A 16,074-nucleotide genomic window follows, 5' to 3' on the forward strand; every position below is an offset into this window, starting at 1 on the left:
TGCAGCCCTGCAGCTATGGAATTCCTACTAAGAGACAACTTGTCTCAGCCTGGCCGGCCTGCACCCAGCCTTCAGTCCAACACACACACACACACACACACTGTTTTTTTTTTTTTTCTAAACGCACATTAAGCTTGGACTGCGTCTAATTTTATCTTGCCGGGGCAAGAATACACACGTCCCAATCCGAGATCGCTGAGGAATGAGCCGGCCTGCTAAGACCTGCCCCGAGAAGGGTGAAAAACCGAGAGAGAAGGGGCTGTGAGCGCTAAATGAGAATAGGAGAAAGACGTGTGCACGCTCACTGGGGGACACAGCGGTTGTTCCATTGTTTACCTGGTCTTCTGTAAGACGCAGAAGAAGAGGCAGCAAACAGGTGAGTGCTCGGCAGCGCGAAACGGAGTAACGGGAAGAACTTTTGGGAGGCGTAAAAATGAGTGTTTTTGTGACTCTCGCCTTGTTGGAAAGCAAGAAGCTCGCAGTGAGTTTACACGATCAAATGTATGAAAAGCCGCTCCGAGAGAGTGGCAGACAGTTATCCAGCGAGGTAATCTCATGACACAGGAAAAAACCTCAAATGCACAGTACTGAGAGATTCAGAAATTGCACAAGAACGGAAATTATTTAGCCCTGAGACGAGATAGTGCTGATGAATTTTGCACTTGCACGCTGTTATTACAGAGGACTTATCTGCTTGTGTGAAATGGCTTTTTTCAATAACCGCAGCGCCGTAACGTTGCAGCATGCACCGGTGGTTGACGTGTCGAGAAAGGGGCGACATCTTCGCAGGCAGATTCCTAATTTAGTCAGCGAGCCGGGCCGGCGGAGGCACTAGCAGGAGGAGGGCTGCTCGTGTGTAATGGAGAGGTCATAGGCATGCCTACCTGAGCCACGTTTCTTAGCCTGCTTTTAGTACGAGCTGTGTCATCGGCGGTCAGACACGGGAAGTGAGGAAACCTTTGTTTGCTTCCTGTTTCCTGTCTGTGATGTCACCGAGAACGCAGGCTGCAGCCCGGAGCCGATCGAACTGCTTGCTCTGCAAGACTCCGACAGGTGCTTTTGAGGTTAATGGTTTTTTTTGGGTGCGTGTGCCTGTTTGTGTGTCTACAATCTCTGTCTTCACCATATTAGGATAATGGATGAAACGCTAGATTGTCTACCAAGAAGCACTCAAATCAGTAACTTATATAATAGTGTAGGAAAGTTCTTCATTCAAAATGTGACTTGTTTTTTTATTATTTTGAGCGTAATCAACTTGAATAAAAGCAGAAGTGCTAGTTTGTGCAGATGTTTTGCTTGTTAATTGATTTATTATGAGGATGTTGATATCCAGGCATCACAGAGTAAGAACCTTCGCAGAAGAACCGATGTCAGACGCCATCCAAAGGGCCGTAAGATAAATAAAACTCCACACAAATTGACTTTCTCAGATCTTTTCTATTTGGAAATTGAATATTTTTAGATCCTTGAGCATAAAATTTTGATTTTAAAGAAGCCATCTGACGAGTTTACAGGTATTATTTGGATCAACTTCAAACACATCTAAAGGGAGACAACAGATTCAGTCAATATGTTGTTTCGTGCAAGTTCATAATCTCAAAAGTAGCGAGTATTTAATGGAGTAGAAGTGTGGTGTAGCGTGAGACGGAAAAACCCAAGTGCAGCTGCTTCATACTTGTGTCTGTTGTAAACTGGCTGACTGTAGTTTACGTGGTATTTGAGATGTTTCACACTTTTCTGCGTCCTATTGAACTCCCCTCCACTGCGCTCTCTCTTTTGGTCCAGTTGTCATACCGTTGTGAGTCACACACTCGTTTGCAGACTCTCTCTCTCTCTCTCTCTCTGCCTCTGCCTCCTTTCCTTCCTCATTCATTTGTAACTGTGAGCGTGACTCAACACGTCACTTGGCCCGTTCGACGTTGCTTCCTGTTCACGCTCTGTTCCCTTCGCTCCAACACTCGCCGCTGCTCCCTCAGATGGGGCATGGATGGATTAGTTAAATCCGTGTGAGTTTTTCCTTCATTTGTTTGTCCGTTTGACTCGTCGTCGTTCTTTGCTCGTAGGCTGTGAGTTTCGCCCGGTTTGCCGCCGTTTCTCAGAAGCGTTTCGGGGCTAACAGTTTTGATAAGCGTTGTGAAACATGCAAAAAAAAAAAAACAGGAAGAAGTGAAGCGGCGGGTTCGGTGTGCAGCAGACTTGTGAGGTGGATGTCCGTTTGATTTGTGCGTCTGATCCCGACTCTGCAGGTCAAGGTGTGTGTAGATGTGTGACAGCGGAGTGTGTGAGGATAAGCCCCCCGCCCCCCCTGTCAGGATGAGCAGCCAAGGAGGAGGAGTCAAGGACCCCCAGTCAGCCAATCACAACTCTCGGCCACTGCCGTCTGTGCCAGAGGAAGTCCAGAGGAAGTCCAGAAACAAGATCATCTCCATGTTCGCCTACGAGAAAGGTGAGAGATGTGTAAAATACACACCGATGACTGAAAACACACTTTAACAGTGCATTAATACAATTAAGTGTGATGTTTGACCTTTGCTTGCAGGAGGCAAGAAGAAGGACAAAGACAAGGACAGGCCTGAGATTTCCTCCCCGTCAGACTTTGAACACACCATCCATGTGGGGTTTGATGCTGTTACCGGAGAATTCACTGTAAGCCTCTAAACGCAGTACTGAGCAATGTGTGTGCTCATAAGCCGGTATTGCATCAATAACATCTACACTGGCTTGAGGGTTTGGAGAAATATAAACAGCTTGCAGATTAGCTTAGCTTAACACAAATACTATCCTGCACTTCTAAAGCTAGCACTAACTTCCAGCTGACTGTTTCGCATACAGACAAGAGTATGACATCCATTTTCTCATCTACCTGCTGCCAAGAAAGCACATTTTTTTATTATGAGCATCATTACCAAAAGATTAAGAAAGAATTCATCCAGTGTACGTTTGCAAATGGTTGCTAGGACATATCAAGAGTTCAGTCCAATCAAAAGAATCAGCTACATAAACAGGAAGTCACTGAAGCATCACTGTGTCTGAAATCATGTCTGTGTGCGCAGCTAAATGGTGAGCATGGTCAGGTTCTGAGTTGCGCAATTGCCATTTTGGCATCTGTAAACTGTGGAGCATTGCACCACGGTAACTATAGAAAGTAGTAACAGAAACCTTGTCTTGTTCTCCCCGCGTAAATGATAGTAAACCTCAACCTCAAAGACTCTCACTTGACTAAATGTCTATTTAGTCAGCATCTGCCACATTTGGTGTAATACCACTAGCTACAACCGCCACCTAAAGGTGTGGCCGCGCAATCCAAGGCTAAAACTTTGAATATTTCCAGTTAAAGTTCAACATTTTTGGCGTAATGTTCAGTAATTAGATCGTTGTTAAAGTGACATTTACGTCCGTATTCAACTTGCATTGCATATTACCCCTTTTTTACACCCTTAACAGTTCTCATACTACCGAGCTAACATCAGATTTGTCAACTGGTTGTGCAACAGCACAGCAAGACACTTACTTCTCACAAGCATACGTTCTGTAAAAATGTAGTAACGGCTCATCTCTGTGTAAGTTTTGGTTTGTGTGGTGCAGCTTCTTTAACGTAGTGACGTGTAAAGCTCCCCTCAGGAGGCACTTAAATAGAATGACAGTTTCAGATTTACAGTTCTAGTTGACGTGATGTCCGCCATAGGGAGCGTGTGCATATGTTTATGATTTAAAAAAAAATCCGTTGCACATGTCAGCTTTACACTTTCTTCTTATTTATTTATTTTTTTATTTTTTGCTGGCGGTCAGAGAAGTCGATCTGGTAAGTCCACCGTGAAGACACGGGGAAAGTCCCAGGAATTTCCTGTTGTGTTGCTGTAAGATTTGTTGGTCAGGCATGCAGTATGTCATGCCAGTTTTTTTTTTTTTTTTTTATGAGCATGTTATTTTTCAGCTTGTGGAAACTGGAAGTAAGAAAATAGGTAGCTTATTATGCGACCGAGATAAGGGACAAAGGTGGCGCCTAAAGTTTAATACGTGTTCTTGTTTTATTTTTCCTTCCGTTTTAAATTTGCGGTTGTGTGTATATTAATGTGCATCTGTGTGTTTGCTCGTCCAGGGCATGCCGGAGCAGTGGGCCCGTCTCCTGCAAACCTCCAACATCAGTAAATCAGAACAGAAGCAGAATCCTCAGGCCGTCCTCGACATTCTCAAGTTCTATGACTCCACCAGTGGAAAACAGAAATACCTCAGTTTTTCCGCCACGGGTCAGTTTTTTTTTTTTTCCCTTAAGCAGTTAAATCAAAGTCCAGTTTGTTTTGTAACTCTGCAGACTCACTCTTCTGTCCTTAACACTTTTTTTCTTGTATTATTTTGTCTACAACAGAGAAAGACTCACAATCGGTGACTATCTTCATTCATTATTTCTTATTTAATTACATTACCTTTACTGCATTCAGGGAATTCTGACTGTCATATTTGTTCACTGTTGTAGCCGGGCAAGCAGGGTACCGCGACCTCCCAATCAGGCAAAGATGGCGACGATGACGATGACGATGATACCCCACCCCCAGTCGTGGCACCGCGGCCAGAACACACAAAATCGGTGAGTTGTGTTGAAGCTGAGTGTCGGAGGAAAGGGAAGGGAAACATTAGTGAAGACAAATGTTTCTTGTTGAGCAAACTAGAAAGTAATTTTCTTTCCTGTGCTGTGGCAGGTGTACACGAAGTCGGTGATTGACCCGATCCCAGCTCCAGAGGGGGACGCCGCCTCGAAGGCAGCTGACAGAGGGAAGAAGAAGGGAGGCAAGATGACCGACGAGGAGATTATGGAAAAACTAAGTATGTAAAACACACACTGGGAATGACACATGCCAAAGTGTGTCATCAGAACTTGCAGAACAGTTTCGTTTGTGATTCCCAGGAACTATTGTCAGCGTCGGGGATCCTAAGAAGAAATACACGCGCTACGAAAAGATCGGCCAGGGGTGAGTCAGAACTGGGGCCAAGTGTAATTACTGGGAATTGTCTGACTTTTGGGAGAGGATGTGGAGCAGACAGCTGGTTCAAAATGCAATAGTAGGAAAAAGAATAAGGAAAAAGTCTTTATTCAATCTCTGACTTTTATTTATTTATTTTTATTTTCAGGGCATCTGGCACAGTTTACACAGCCATAGATGTTGCCACAGGACAAGAGGTAACTGTTCTTCATTTTGTGCGTTCGTCGCAGTTTGTATGATGAGCTTGGGTTGAATTGTGAAACAAGCATCAGTGGCGGTGTCCAAGGAATTCCTGGACACCACCACTGATGTTTGTGGAATTCCAGGAATTTCTTTCCATGAATTATTCTTATACATTTGCAAATTATTAATTATGAAATGCTGCTTAATCTAGCGTTCTTTTCATATTCATTAGTACTTATTTTAGGTGGAAAAAAAACCCCCAACCAAACAGAATTATCTCTTATCACTTGTGGTTTTAGTACGTTGAGCGTACAGTATAGTGTGTGACTTTTACATATAAAAGAAGAATCAGTGATTAGTTGTCAGAGCTGAAAAGGGGAGCAACTTAGAGTACAGCAGAGAATTTAGGTTTATGTAACTAATGTTGCATGAATTGGTTTGCTCTGGCCCTCAGGAAGAATGAAATAAAACATAGGAAGTGTTCAAGAAATGTTTGCGATGCTCCAGATAAAAGGACGCTTAAGATTATTCTAAAAAAGACGGACACCGAATACCACTGGTTTGGCTTTTCCTCGTTGGAGAGCGCTGAAAGAAGAGAAGGGACTGTAAACGGTAGCGTCACACGCATGCCTTGACAGGGCTGTAAAATTACTCAGATTGCCAGAGGGGGAAGACAAGAGTTCTGCACTGCTGTGAATAAACATCAACGGCATAATGAGAAGTAAAATCCGTCACATACCGCCGTGTCTGTACCGATGACCCGGCCATTGTTTTTCCAGAAGATGGAAGCAGATGTTAGCGACTCTAGACTTAAAGCGACAAAGCAGACACGTCGTATCGACAGCAGATAACTGCCTTTTTCTATTATGACAAGGAAAAAATGGCCGCTGTGCAAAGCAACCAACCCCTAGCAGGAATATAGAAATACATTCAAGGCTCTATGCAAAACACATGCTGCATGACCAGTTCAGCCTTCAGACGGTCTGAATTTCAAGGAGCTAAAAGTATTCTAACAGCGTGAACTAGCAGCGGTCGTTGTACACTGTAATCACTCAGGTCGTTTGTGGTAGCACAGGGCTTACCCCATGTTGCGTTCTGCAGGTGGCCATCAAACAGATCAACTTGCAGAAGCAGCCGAAGAAAGAGCTGATTATCAACGAGATCTTGGTCATGAAGGAGCTGAAGAACCCCAACATCGTCAACTTCGTAGACAGGTAACGCTTGCCTAACACGTGCTGTACAGACAAGTAACCAGTACTTCTTTCATGGCACGAGCTCTGAGTATAATCGTGTGTGTGTGTGTTTTTAGTTTCCTCGTAGGAGATGAGCTGTTCGTTGTGATGGAGTACCTGGCCGGTGGCTCACTAACTGACGTCGTGACGGAGACATGCATGGACGAGGCTCAGATCGCTGCCGTCTGCAGAGAGGTAGGATTCTTCTGAGCTTCGGCACGATATTACCAAATCTCTTGTTTGCATAGTTAGGGTTAGGGTAAGGGTCAACTCCAGGGTTTTGTATTTAAGTATGCAGAAGGAAAGATTAGTCATCGCTATTCATACAAAGTCGCTGATGTATATTTGTCCCAACTTCCTGCTCTTATAGTACCAGAGTTTGACCTCCGGCTCAGCCAGTATTTAGAGTGCTGCAGAGGTGCCCTAACCTGTTTGGATTTACCATTAGATGGCATTCAGGTAGAGTCATGTGTGCCCGTCATGTGGGAGGGGAGATCTTCACTGATGACAGTGAGGTGTTTTGGGAAAAACATTCCCTGCAAAAAACAAGGTCCTTGCTATGTTAAGACCAATAACAAAAATAAATATAATAAGTTTGGTGATATGACAAATTCATTACGGGCGCTACAGTGGTGTGGTGGTTAACACTGACGCCTCACAGCAAGAAGGTTCTGGGTTCCAATACATCGGCTGACTCAGGCCTTTCTGTGTGGAGTTTGCACGTTCTCCCTGCTTCCTCTAACCGTCCGAAGACTTGCTTATGATTCTAAATTGGCCGTAGGTGTGTGCGGTTGTCTGTCTCTCTGTGTTAGACCTGCGATAGACTGGCGACCTGTCCAGGGAGTACACCACCTCTTGCCCAATGACAGCTGGGATAGGCTCCAGCCCCCCCCCGTGACCCTCTAGAGGACGAGCAGTGTTGCTATTTTCAGCATTTCACAGTTTATTATTGTCATTTTTAACAAACCTTAGTTGTCAAGTGTAGGAATTCCTAAGTATTTATTCTCTTACATTCATTTTAAGCAGGATTCTGAGGCTAATGTGACATCTTGTGGTGATGAGCTACACAGAGTTTGCGAATGGTCTGCACACAGTGGCTATCTGCAGCATTTGCAGGCTTTTAAAGGATAATGCCAATTGAATTTTATCTGTTTTACTGTGATGAACACATCCAATGCGTCTCTTCTCTGTATATAACAAGATAGTTGTCTATAATGCTAACCGTCCTCCCTCTCTGCGTCCAGGTCCTTCAGGCTCTGGAGTTTCTTCATGCCAACCAGGTCATCCACAGAGACATCAAGAGTGACAACGTTCTTCTGGGGATGGACGGCTCAGTCAAACTAAGTGAGAGAGAGGACGCTCAAACATCCACACATCCCCAGACAAACTAAATGGAGCACAGTTTTTTTTTTGTGTGTGTAATCGTAACTATAACCGTTTATCTTCTTTTTTTTTTTTTACAGCTGATTTCGGCTTCTGCGCCCAGATCACCCCAGAGCAGAGCAAACGCAGCACCATGGTGGGGACGCCGTACTGGATGGCTCCGGAGGTGGTGACGAGGAAAGCCTACGGACCCAAAGTGGACATTTGGTCTCTGGGGATCATGGCCATAGAGATGGTGGAAGGAGAGCCTCCATATCTCAATGAGAACCCTCTCAGGGTGAGTGCGGCATAAAATACCAATCATGGTGCAGAGACTCGGATTTCTACCAGCCGGTCAGGGTTTTATTTTTTTCCCCTAATCTGACAAATTTAACACCATCTGCCTGATAGATTGGCACAAGAGTGATTTTCAGAATCATGCTATTTCTGGCGATCCCTGAATTTTCCTCTAAGCATCACAAACTCATTATTATTATTATTAAATGCCCAAACTGTTAGTGGATGATTTCCGTGAAGACTGGTGTAAAGGTTGTTATTGGCTTCAGGCTGATTTACTGTATAACGGTTTGATGATTCCTAACCTTCCCTGTAGTGCCACCTTCAGGTCAAAATGTGAACGACAGAATTCTTGAAAAAGTTCCCATCAGCCTCTTGTGATGGGATGAGGCTTCACTGCTAATTAGCAAACGTTAGCATGCCAAACTAAGATGGTGATCATAGTAAATGTTGCGCCTCGTTGGCAAAAGCATGTGAGCTTTGTTTTCGTCACATCTGATCATCAGTATTAACAAAAGTCTTGATCGTTACGAGTTGTTCTTTGATAGAAATATGCATGACATGCTGTGCTTTTGTTCTGGTTTCAGGCTTTGTATTTAATCGCCACCAATGGGACTCCTGAGCTGCAGAGTCCGGAGAAGCTGTCTCCCGTCTTCCGGTCCTTCCTGTCCCGCTGCCTGGAGATGGACGTGGAGAAGCGAGGGTCAGGCAGAGAACTGCTGCAGGTAGGACAGACCGACACACTCACACTGCCTTAACCCATTCAGGCCTAAATACTCTTCTGTAAACCCCCTCTCAAAACCTGAGGTTTTTCAAAATATGTCAACGCTTACTAAAACCTTAATTTCTCAGGCTCTGTAGCAGATAAAAACATGAGATAAAAAGCATTTGACAGCTTACTTCTTTGGCTTTCAACTTGACTGACTTGCTAGGGCATAATCTTCAAATGCATTTTTTTAAAAAATCAAAAAACACCAAACATTTTTAAAATTTTTAATATCAGTAAAGATCTATTTTTCCAATTACTTCGTCAATATCACTTCCTTCACTTGAGTCAGCCATGACGGATCGCTAGCACGGTGTTTAAAAAAAGACCAAAACATACTCCACGTGTCAGGCTTATTTCGACCAATCACAAAGCGTTTTATTAGTCACATGAGTTTAAAAAAAATCCCTAAGCATCTCTGTCACTCACCCCAAGAATATTTCAGCCAATCACGGTGCATATAATTGGCCATGTGCCTCGAAAAAGACGACAACGCTCAAAATGACGCGTTTGCCGGTCTTAATGGTAACTACGCACAGATGCGTGATCCGGTCTTAATGGGTTAACAGATGTAGTGAATATATGTGGACAAGATACAGAACATGAAGCATTAAAGATTAAAGGAGACTGCTCAAACCGGCAGTATGTGTAAAATTATATAAAATGTAATCTGTTTTTTATTCATAAAAAGAGACACTTGAAATAACTGTGAAATAGAAATGCACAATCCTTTTGTGGACCTAAACATGGACTCGCCTGTCTGTCTGTCTGTCTGCAGCATCCATTCCTGAAGCTGGCCAAGCCTCTGTCCAGCCTCACTCCTCTCATCCTGGCGGCCAAGGAGGCCATGAGGAGCAACCGCTAACTCCCAGTTTATAGAGACTGTAAGATCAAATTCCAGGAGCAGCCAAATCAGCCAGCGTCTTCTCCTGGTCTACGTATATATGATGACTATCAGCAGCCTGCGAGATGTTTTTTTTTTTTTCTTTTTTTTTTCAAAAGGTCATAAGATGCTGCTCCACTCTTCCCGGGGTTTCCAAATCTTACCTCCTCATCTTACCTTTGTGCTTTGTTATAAAGCTGCCATAGCATGTATGTGTCGTTCATGTTGACACTGGTATCCTCAACACTTTGCACACCAAGGGCCCCGTTCGCGAACAATCTTATCTTCTTGAACAAAATGAACAAAACGAACAAACTCCCTACATGGAATAGAACAAGGATTGATTAATTAGTGAATTCACTCACTGTCTTTACTCTGATTGACACACGAGGGCTTTGTTTCAGCCAAATTAAACATCATTCAGGAGCACAGACTGGTGAGAAACATCAGGCAGCTTAAACTTTGAGCAGATACCGCTCCTACTCTGAGCAGTTTCTTTTTAGGTTGTTCATGAATACACTTTATGTATCAGATAAAGGTTTTGTAATGAATGAACGTTCCTCTTTGTCTTTCTTTTCTAGGATACTTTTTTTTATGGTTGTGTTTGGTCACACCTGTGCTTTCTGACTGGGTCCAATAGGTTGGAAAGTGTCATGGAAAACTGTAACTAGCCACGTCTGTGTCCTTGTTTCACTCCGTATCTCACTTAAAACCAAAGGAGGGATTCAAGCTTTTGTACGTGTCTTCATTTTAATGAGTTTCAGGCGTCTGGTGCCAGTTGAGGGTGTCGGCAGGCACCGGGACGTAGTCCGTCACCCAACTCAGACTCCATACACCTCAGCCTTCCAATTCACTGTGCGAGGCTCCTCTGCGAATTACGCAAAGCCATCCGTTTACTTCATGAAAACGCCATACAGTGCCTAAAAGCCACACTTTCTACATTTGTTTTTTTGTTTGTCTACAGCTGTGCCTTCTGTGATAGACGCCCTACTGCCGGCGTGTTGGTGAAAGCAACACAGATACTGTATGAAATGATCTGAACTGGAGGAAGACTTTGCATTTGATTGTATATTATGTAATGTCCTGTATTTTTAACAGCTTTCAGTATGTATATCATTGTTTTATACTTGTAACTAACACGACAAAAGACGATTTAGAATTTTTTTTCAGCATGTTTTTGTGTACCAACCCGCCATCGGTTCCCCCGAACGGTGCCATTGCGAACTCCAAGCCATTTAATGTAACGAAAAGCCTGAGACGCTCAGATTTGAGTTGAGCAGTGTTTGGAAATTGCTGTTATCCCGCTTGGAGTACCAGAGGATTTTGGTTTATACGTAATCCCTTGGAAATTTGAGACAATCACTGAAAGCCTTTAAACGGACGCTCAATGCAGGAAAGCACGCTCTTATGGTACTCAACGGGGCGACACAAATACTGAGCACATGCTGTGTATCAGCACGTGGCTTTTGACCAGAGCACACATTCCAGTTGTACGTGCAATGTGTGATCGAGGAGTGCGAAGAGTTTGTTGTGAAACCAAAAGACTTCTGGCATGAAATAAAATCCATACAGTGTGTAAATTATTAAACCTGAATTGATTGGTGTCTCAATTAATGTGAAGCCTTTTCTGAGTTGCTCAACGTTTGATTTGACTGTTAGAATTTTGTGTTTTGGCTACAAAGAAATGCAAAATAAGAAGAAGTAAAAAATAGGTACATAGGGCTGCAAAACAACCGCTAAGAGACAGAAAATAAATCCAAACAAATGAAAAAAATGGACCTACACAACACATCCAGACCAGACACAAATAACCAAAACTCTACAAATGCATGTTTATAGACACAAAAATATGCACAAACACACATGGAGATACAAGATCTGTGTCTTTGTCAATGCAAGGGTCTTCCTCCAATGTCCACTGAGCATGTCCAGGCTCACTTCTTAACAATTTCTCAATCATTCAAATATGTGCATGCTCTTATTTTGACACCAGAGGGCAGTGTTGGTCGTTAAATTGCAAACGCTGACAGTTCTCTCTCGTGCACCTGTGTTCACTTGTGCATGCCGTGATTTGAATATTTGCCACTCTTCCCCGAACTAATTTGATTAATTTGAACTATTTTTCACGTCTGAGCTGTCCTTCAGATAATCTATACAGTACACTTTTTTTTTATAGCTTGAGGACAGCTGGCTTCTGTGACTCTGTAACACTAATAGAAGGCCGCAGGAGTCACTTCTCTATCCGAATTTACTCTGACACTCAAGGGAGAACGTCTCACGTCTCTATGTGGTCTAAAAACGGCGCCACAAAAAAAAAAAAGACCTTTTGCAGGAGACTGCTGCTCACACGAACACAGCACAGTACCAAGTAAAACTTGGGCTTTAATACTTGTGTCAGACGGCTTAATTTCCAGACTAGCACTAAATATACTTTAGTCTTCCCTCTGAAAGAATAAAAGCTGATTTGTGCATTTAGCACAGAAATAACACAAACGGGAAATAGCACAAAATCAGACAGAGAGCTGACTTTATCAGATGTGAAGTATGTTAGACAACTTATTTTCTTTCATGATTCAGAACTGAATGTCTGCTCTGTTCAGTCCTTTTTTGAGAATAACAATAATCCCAATAAACTTTAGTTACACTCGTCATTAATCTAATCCAAATGGTCATCATTGACAAGAAGGCTCTTCCAGTCTCCATAAATGCTAACATCGGCATGTTACTGTGCTCATACTAACAATACAACGATGTGTAATATTTACCAAAATTATCGTTTTAAAATCTTGATCTGATGATGGTAGCAATCAGCTAATCTCTTAGGACATTTCATTTGGCAAATGGATATGGAGGGAACTTTAGGATCAAATTTGCAAGCAAGGGATGCAATGCATTAATGAGACAGTGTTATGTGAAACAAGAAGGTCGTTAGAGAACGGTTTCCAGGGGAAAATCGACTCTAAATGGCTGAATGATCCTCAGGAGGAGATGAACTGTCACCTCACTCCACCTCTGCTTTCTCTGTTTCATTACAACAGATGTGTGTTTGCCTCCTTAAATGTGTTTTGCATGATTTTTATGCATCACTGCTCCTCAGAGTTTAAGTTCTTCTGTCACAGAGACTCTGAACTGTTTTCATGCACTCACACTGAAAACTGCATCAGGATGATGTTTCCAATAACTCTGATTGTCATGTTGGGTTTTCTGACTCAGGGTGAGAGACGTTGATGATATGTTTTTAAAACCTATCTGAGTTCATTTTAATCCTTTGTTCTAAACTCCAGTTCTTTTTGTTTTATTTCAAACTTTTCTTCTTAACATTGTTTATTTCTCATTTCAGAGTCGTTTGCCAACAGTTTTCTGACTCAGGCTGATAAATCCAAGTCTGTCAGTGTTGGAGGGACTGTGACCATCAGCGCCACAGGGAGTTCAAATATTGGTTATGATCTCAGTTGGTACCTTCAGAAACCTGGACAGACTCCTAAACTTCTTATACGCTCATCATCAACTCTCCACTCAGGAACTCCATCTAGATTCAGCGGCAGTAGATCTGGTTCTCAGTACACTTTAACCATCAGTGGATTTCAGACTGAAGATGCTGGAGATTATTACTGTCTGGGCTACCATGGTAGTGCGTACACACAGTGAAATAGAGTCGTACAAAAACCTCCTCCAGTCTGACTGAAGGCTGCAGGTGCAGAGAGTTGGTGAAGAGACAGTGATGAGGAGAACTGGTCCAGTGAACACAACACTAGAGTCATCAAGCAGAAACACAATGAATCTAAATAAAAAATCAAACAAACTCAATGACACTTTTGCAGCACGTACCTTTAACTTTAATGCATAAAATATTACAAATAAATCTTTAATTTAATATACAAATGATTATTTTTGAATGAGACACCAAACTTAATTTCCCTCCAATATATTGATAACTATTGTGTGTTAATGCTACACGAGTAAAAAGTAAAGGATTGAGACATAAACCAATCACAGTGACACTAATCTTCAGCAGCATTTGTAATGTAAATATTTTCTTGTGTTCCATTCAGATCATAGATGGTTTAAATCCAAACAGTATTTCTCCTGATGTGGTGTCCCTCGTTGCCTTCAGTGTGTTGAGAGCAGAGAAATCATTTCCATAGAGAGGAGGCTTTGCATCGTCAGCTGATCCTCCAGTCAACTGAGAAGGTTTATAGTCCTGTGAGTTCAACACTGCAGGACTCAGATCTGTCAGTCAACACAGCAGAAACCACAACCACCATGACTCTCATCGCCATCCTCATCTGGACGCTGGCCTGCTGCTGTTTCACAGGTTCATTCTCTCAGCAACATTTCAATCATGATGTGCTGCCTTTTCTCTCATTTATTTCTGCTGATAAATCAATGATTTGTTTTTGTCTGCAGGATGCAGCGGTCAGGTGACTGTGACTCAGCCTCCAGTAAAGACATTTACTCCAGGATCCACTGTCACTATGACCTGTAAGATCAGCCAAAATGTAAATCCATACTGTAGTGGCGGTCATTGTCTTGCCTGGTATCAACAGAAATCTGGACAACCTCCAAAGCTCCTGATATATGCTGCAAGCACACGTGAATCAGGAACACCAGCTCGGTTTAGTGGCAGTGGAAGCTATTCTGACTTCTCTTTGACCATCAGTGGAGTTCAGGCTGAAGATGCAGCAGTTTACTACTGTCAGAGTGGTCATTTTATAAACAGTGCTTATGTGTTCACACAGTGATTTGTAGTCGTACAAAAACCTCCCTCAGTCAGACTGCAGAGACTCTGAGCTGTTACAGCAGGAACCGACTGCAGCTGCTGAAGAGGAAGAGACTCTGACACAGACCACTGAACACAGAGCTGACAGTAACCTCACCAAGCACTAAATACACATTTACACTCACATTAGCAGAAAAAACAAGACTGTCAACGTAAACCTAAGAACTGTGGTTTGCTTGGAGTTTTTGCTATGGTTTTTGGGGAGACACACCATGTGTTCTCTGGTGGCAAGTGTTTGACCTGATGTGGGATTGCCATGTGCCATTCAGAAGGTAAATGTTACTGTCTTGATACTCTGCGTGCAGGGATTTCTCCACGAGGCGATAAGACACTCCAACAGGAAGACACACCAGCATTATGATTAAAACAATACTGTATTTATTCACCAAATTAAACCAAATTAACGTGCCAAAGTAAGAATCAATAAATGAGATTTTGAGGTCAGTAAAGACAGCGGCATATGATGTGCATGAGTGATGAGTATGTGTGCTAATGTTGTACAGTGTAAAAGACACTCAGACTTATAATGTTGTCAGTTAGATTAATGGCTTCATGGAGGAAATTAAACAACAACTCGTCACTGATAATTGTCTCTAATAGCATCACACATGTAGAAGTTTCTCTAGTTGACAGAAAACTGAAAAACACTATTGAACAGAAACAAAACTTTCTCATTTATTTCTCTACATTTTATCAGTTACATAGAAAGTCAGATTGAACATGTACAGATTTATGATTAAATGTTTGAAAATAATTCAAATAAAACCATCTATCTATAAACCTCTTCTTCATAATGAATATATTATTAGACGAACTCAAAGACACTGTCTCATTTTCATCTACAGTTTTATTGAATGATAGTTACATTTTTTTTTCCAACATTTGTTGAAGAATAGATTCTCTTGGTTTAAAATCAATAAACTTGAAAAGTTTTGAAGATGAAGCAGAATATCAGGCAGATCTAAATGAAAAAGCTGCATGCACACTTTAACACAGACTAGACAGGTGCAGAAATACAAGTGTTGCTGAAGCTCTACTCTGAGCAGCGGTCAGGCTCCAGGGTTTGAGTGACAGGGCTCTGTCCACTCAGACTGGCCTCACAGCTCACTGAGCCCGCCGTCCTCCACTGGTCTGCAGTGAGGCTCAGGGAGCTGCTCCAGCTGTAGCGGCCGTCACTCCCCATGACTTCCATGCTGCGGGACACACCCGAGGACCTGCTGTTGCCCCCCACCTTCCAACCCAGACTCCAGGTTGAGGGGAAGCCCCCGCTGGCCAGACACACCAGTGTGGCACTGCTCTGCTTCAGCTCCTCTCTGGAGGGGGGGAGGACAGTCAGGGTGGGACGCGTCAGACCCACTGGAGGAGAGAGAGGGGTAGGAAATACAAAGGAGTCAGAATGAAGGCTGGTAATAAAGGACCAACCAGAAGAACTTGTGCTGCTGTTGGACTCATAAATCACTCAGTATCAGACCATCAGCCTCATGATTCAAGTGTAAATGTCACTAAAACATGAATTAATATTAATTATTCATGACGTCTTCATATCGTTTCATAATGTGTGACAGTGAATAACTCATCTCTGGGATGATTTT

At 42.8% G+C, this 16,074-nt stretch overlaps 1 protein-coding gene across 3 annotated transcripts; it reads left to right on the top strand.

Moving 5' to 3' along the window:
* The first annotated feature begins 210 nt into the window (after positions 1-210).
* Positions 211-11,290, top strand: LOC311505514 (serine/threonine-protein kinase PAK 2-like). Of its 3 annotated transcripts, none has more exons than XM_084569125.1 (15): positions 211-376; positions 2,247-2,446; positions 2,540-2,646; positions 4,100-4,247; positions 4,367-4,383; positions 4,475-4,585; positions 4,698-4,821; positions 4,904-4,967; positions 5,128-5,176; positions 6,264-6,376; positions 6,472-6,589; positions 7,639-7,738; positions 7,858-8,054; positions 8,641-8,778; positions 9,598-11,290. In XM_084569125.1, the coding sequence occupies exons 2-15, from the start codon at positions 2,263-2,265 to the stop codon at positions 9,682-9,684; spliced, it is 1,557 nt and encodes a 518-aa protein (XP_084425251.1). In that variant the 5' UTR covers positions 211-376; positions 2,247-2,262; the 3' UTR covers positions 9,685-11,290. The 3 variants fall into 3 exon arrangements, with proteins under 3 accessions (XP_084425251.1, XP_084425253.1, XP_084425252.1); XM_084569127.1 differs by lacking the exon at positions 211-376 and adding an exon at positions 1,028-1,053; XM_084569126.1 differs by lacking the exon at positions 211-376 and adding an exon at positions 1,650-2,006.
* Positions 11,291-16,074: the final 4,784 nt, after the last annotated feature.

Source organism: Chelon labrosus (assembly GCF_963514085.1).
Source record: "Chelon labrosus genome assembly, chromosome: 20".
Classification (NCBI taxonomy): Eukaryota; Metazoa; Chordata; class Actinopteri; order Mugiliformes; family Mugilidae; genus Chelon; species Chelon labrosus.

Bases quoted from the DNA above. Each gene is read 5' to 3' on its own strand.
- LOC311505514 (XM_084569125.1), top strand. From the start codon at position 2,263: ATGTGTGACAGCGGAGTGTGTGAGGATAAGCCCCCCGCCCCCCCTGTC. The intron at 6,590-7,638 runs GTAGGATTCTTC...CTCTGCGTCCAG, and splicing joins TCGCTGCCGTCTGCAGAGAG to GTCCTTCAGGCTCTGGAGTT. The intron at 7,739-7,857 runs GTGAGAGAGAGG...TTTTTTTTACAG, and splicing joins GGACGGCTCAGTCAAACTAA to CTGATTTCGGCTTCTGCGCC.